This window comes from Sciurus vulgaris, assembly GCF_902686455.1.
Source record: "Sciurus vulgaris genome assembly, chromosome: 2".
NCBI classification, from domain to species: Eukaryota; Metazoa; Chordata; class Mammalia; order Rodentia; family Sciuridae; genus Sciurus; species Sciurus vulgaris.
Genome location: NC_136462.1, coordinates 193,425,764 through 193,430,187, shown reverse-complemented (window position 1 = coordinate 193,430,187; position 4,424 = coordinate 193,425,764). Strand labels below are relative to the sequence as shown.

The 4,424-nt window shown below is 67.5% G+C and overlaps 1 protein-coding gene across 1 annotated transcript; it reads right to left on the bottom strand.

The window, feature by feature from the left end:
- Nucleotides 1-489: 489 nt before the first annotated feature.
- CEBPB (CCAAT enhancer binding protein beta) lies at nt 490-1,828 on the bottom strand. The gene has a single exon (XM_079118804.1). The coding sequence runs from the start codon at nt 1,666-1,668 to the stop codon at nt 640-642; it is 1,029 nt and encodes a 342-aa protein (XP_078974930.1). The 5' UTR covers nt 1,669-1,828; the 3' UTR covers nt 490-639.
- Between the last annotated feature and the right edge of the window lie 2,596 nt (nt 1,829-4,424).

Below are 4,424 nucleotides of genomic sequence, written 5' to 3'. Positions count from 1 at the left end.
AAATAACCGCAGCCCCCTCACAGCAGAGGCAAAAACAAGCTGGTACAAAGCCACAGCAAAGAAAAAGCCGAAGCCAACTACTGCCCCCAAAAGGCTTTTTAACCATTCTCAAAAAAAGTTTATTAAAAGTGTTCTTACTTAATGCTCGAAACGGAAAAGATTCCCAAAATATACATACGCCTCTTTTCTCATAGAAATAGATTTTTTATAATACAAAAAGACCAAAAAAACAACGAAAACAACATCAACAGCAACAACCCCGGAGGAACATCTTTAAGCGATTACTCAGGCCCGGCTGACAGTTACACGTGGGTTGCGTCAGTCCCGTGTACACGCGCGTTCGGCCATGTTCCGCCGGCCGATTGCATCAACTCGGAACCGGCCGCCCGCCGGCGCCCGCAGCGGGGCGGGGGCAGAGTTCCAGCGCGTCCGCGCAGCGACGTCTCCTCTCGAGTGACCCACGGCGGGCGCCATTGCACGTGCGCTGGCCCGGGCCAAAGTGTAGGCAGAGAACGCAACGGCGAGTCTGCCCACGGGCTCCCCGCGCGGCCCGGCGCCCCAGCGCCCAAGTTCTGCCGGCGCCGCCCCGGCGGCGGCGGGGGCCGCGCGGCCGGCAGGGGGACGCGCGCGGGGGCCGCGCTAGCAGTGGCCGGAGGAGGCGAGCAAGGGCTCGGGCAGCTGCTTGAACAAGTTCCGCAGGGTGCTGAGCTCGCGCGACAGCTGCTCCACCTTCTTCTGGAGCCGCTCGTTCTCGGCCGTGAGCTCCAGGACCTTGTGCTGCGTCTCCAGGTTGCGCATCTTGGCCTTGTCGCGGCTCTTGCGCACGGCGATGTTGTTGCGCTCGCGCCGGATCTTGTACTCGTCGCTGTGCTTGTCCACCGTCTTCTTGGCCTTGCTCTTGACCTGCGCGGGCGCCGGCGCGGCCCCCGGGTAGCAGGCGGCCGGGGGCGCCTTGGCGTCGGCGGGGCTCGGCGTGCCGGGCGGGCTGGACGACGAGGACGTGGACAGGCTCCCGCTGCTGCCGCTCGGCACGGCCTGGTAGCCGAGGTAGGCGCGCAGCGCGTACGGGAAGCCCGCCGCCATGCCTGCGCCGCCGCCCGGCGCCCCGGCCTCCTCCTTCCGCTTGCAGTCCGCGGGCTCGAAGCCCGGCTCCGCCTTGAGCTCCGCGGGCGGCGGCGGCGGCGGCGGGTGCAGGGGCGCGAAGCAGCCGGGGTGCAGCGCGCCCTTGGCGGCCCCCAGGCGCCCCAGACTCACGTAGCCGTACTCGGCCGCCTTCTTGCAGTTCTTGCCCCCGTAGTCGTCGGAGAAGAGGTCGGAGAGGAAGTCGTGGTGCTGCCCGGAGGAGGCGGGCGCGGGGGCGGGCGCGGGCGGAGCCGCCTCGAAGGTGTCGGTGGCCGTGGCCGGCGCCGGGGCCTGCGGCGCGCCCAGCGGCTCCAGGTAGGGGCTGAAGTCGATGGCGCGCTCGTGGTCGCCGATGCTGCCCAGCTCGCCGGCGGGGGGGCGCGGCCCGGCTCTGGCCGCGGGGGGCGCCGCGGGGGCCGCCTTGCCGCCGTACGCAGCAGCCAAGCAGTCCGCCTCGTAGTAGAAGTTGGCCACTTCCATGGATTTAAAGGCAGGCGGCGGCGGCAGCGGGAGACATGCTGGGTCCCAGGCCACCAGGCGTTGCATGAACGCGGGTGCCCGGGGAGGGGGCCTGGGGCTGCCCGCTCCGGCCGGCCCGCAGGTGGCGCGGCCTCCCGGCTCCGGGCTGTCGCCTCTGTGCCCCCGCCGCCGCCGCTGCTGCTGCTTCTGCTGCTACCGCCGCCGCCGCTGCCGGTGGCAGCTATTAGTGCGGGGGCTGGCGCTGGACCCTCCGATGGGTCCCCTTCCCGGTCCCGTGCGCGGCTCTGACTCGCTAAAGTTTCTCCGGAGCCCGGTTATTTATAAGGCGGACCATGGTAACCGCTGCGTCACTGGAGGCCGCCCCGGCCCCTCCCGCTGCCGCCGGAACGCGACGGCCGCGACCGCCCGAGACCCCCGGGAGGGCGGCGGCTGGGCGCGGCGGCCCGGCAGGACTCGGCCGCGCGCCCTCCCGGGTGTCCCCCGACCGCGGGGGGCGGTCGCACGCCCCCTGCCCACCCCTGCCCGGCAGCCCCGGGATTGGGAAGGACAGGGGGAGGCGCGACCCCGCCCCCGGACCGCCCCCTCCGGGCGGGAGGCCGCGCCGGGAGGGGAGGGAAGCGGGGAGGGGGCGACCCGGTCGCCTTCCCCCACCCCAAACGCGGCCGCGGCCCGCCCCCTACTGGAGGAGGCCGTGGTTTCTAGATCGCCCGGGCCAGCTCCGAGGTCCCAGGGAAGGGCTCGCCTGACCCCGCTGGGACCCTGGAGACCCCGAGCCCCAGCTCCGGCGCCTGGAGAAGGGACCATCCCCGGGACCCTTCCTCAGCTGCCGCCCCGCCCTGAGCCCCCACTCGATCCCCAGCTCGTGGAAGGACAGGAATCCACGCCGGTGGAGACTCCCCTGCAGCCACCGCGAGTATGAGGACCCTGGGAATGGGGCTGAGGCCAGGGGCGGGCACCGCGGGGGCTTTGGCCCGGGTCGGCGGCCGCGCGCCTCCCCTAGTCCCGCCCGCCGCACCTGCCGGTCCGCTGAGACCACACCCAGCTCTTCTCCCGCCCTGCTCCACCCGACCTGGGCCTCGGAGAGGGTGGAAGGGGTGGGGGCTGCGTGGCTCTGCCACACTGTGTCACTGTGAGTCACTTCACTTCTCTGGGCTTCGGCGAAGGGTGTTGCTACTGTCAGGAGCAGTACTGTCCCCACACAGACTCCCAGATGCCACGCTTGATTCCTGTGACCATGGGGCGGGAAACGTCAGAGAGAAGCTGACCCCCACGGAGGGCAGGAGTGGAGGGGAACACGGCAGACCCCAGGTTACATGGCCTCCCGTCCTCCACCCCGTCATCCCAAAGGAAGAGCTTTATCCTGACCTACTTGCCAACCCCTGAGGCCACAAAGGGGCGGGAGCAAGCCAGACCCCACCTGGGCGGGACAGTGTGCAGGAAACAGAAGGGACTCCCCCAGTTTCACCAAGTCCCTACTGTGGCTGTAGGGTGGGCCTGGGCCAGGGTGCTTTTCCACCCTGCTGGGAAGATCTTTGGGCTGCCCGTCCAGGCTGGGACTGGAACAGCCTGGGCCTCTACCACCTGCCTCCTCCACCAGCCGGCTCAGTTCAGAGGGCTCTGTGCCCTCCCAGGCCCCACACCTAGGCCACTGGCGCAGCTCCCTAGGCCCACCTCTGCCACTCCCAGCCCCGGCCACCAGGCAAGAGCTCCGGGAGCTGCCTGGAGCTGACCCCCGGCCCACTGACCCCAGCCCTGGCCCCCGCGGGCTGGCAGGGATTGCTCAACCCTCAGCGTTATCTGCTGAGCTGGGGTGACCTCTGCCCCCAAGAGCTGGAGAAATGACATCTCTGTGTGCCCTTGGGGGTGGGGGGCAGGGAGGGACAGGATAAAACAAGGGCCTTGCCTGCCGGGTTCTGTCCTTCCCAGCAGCCTCTGGGCTGGGGAGGGATCAAGGCCCAGAGAGGCGTGGCAACTTCCCCAGGGCCACCCAGCCAGGCCTTCCTGCAAAAAAAGGAGACTCAAGAGCAGGCTGGAGGGCCTCAGCCTCCATGAGGCTGCCCGCCCCGCCCACTGTGGACTTCCTCCCCAGCCCGCCCTGCTTGTCCCCTCTGCCTCAGTTTCCCCAGCCCACATGCTCCGGGGCGGGCCCTGGGCAGTAGTCCTGGGCCTGGCAGTGGGGGCATTTGCCTCCCTGTCCCCAGCCTCCCTGTGTTTCACCCTGCTCCCCTTCACCTTCTCATGACCAAAAGTGCCCCCCTGCCGCCCTGCTGTCTGTCCCTGCTGCCCCCCAGAGCCAGCCGTCAGGACAGGATTTCTGTGCTGCCCCTCTGAGCCCAGCATGCGGCCCACAGAAGGTGCTCAGCAGATGGGCAATGAATGGGTGGAGCAGGCTGAGATGAAGGTGGGGTCCCCTGTCAGCTGGGCTATGCGACTACACGCAAAACGCCCCCCTGTGAGCCTCCGCCCTCAACCCTGCCTGGCCTCTCTGGGTTCTGGGGAAGATGGAGTGAGTCTGGAGCATCTGAAGCTAATTGGAAGATCTGCTGTGTGTCCTCTATCGATCTTCTTGCCTCTCTGATCCTATTTTAGTTCTCTCTGTGTGTTAACTAACTTAATTCTCCTGTGATTTGCAGAGGTGGGCCCTGTTATTATCTCCACTTTACAGATGAGCAAGCGTGGCCCAGCTGAGCTTAGGTGTGTCTGCTCAAGGTCACCTTGAGCAAGGGATGAGAAGTAGCATTTCCAGCCTGGCCTTCCTTTGGGATTTGGAATCCATTTCTCCGGGTCGGACAGTGTAAGTCCCACAGACTGGATGGAAAACC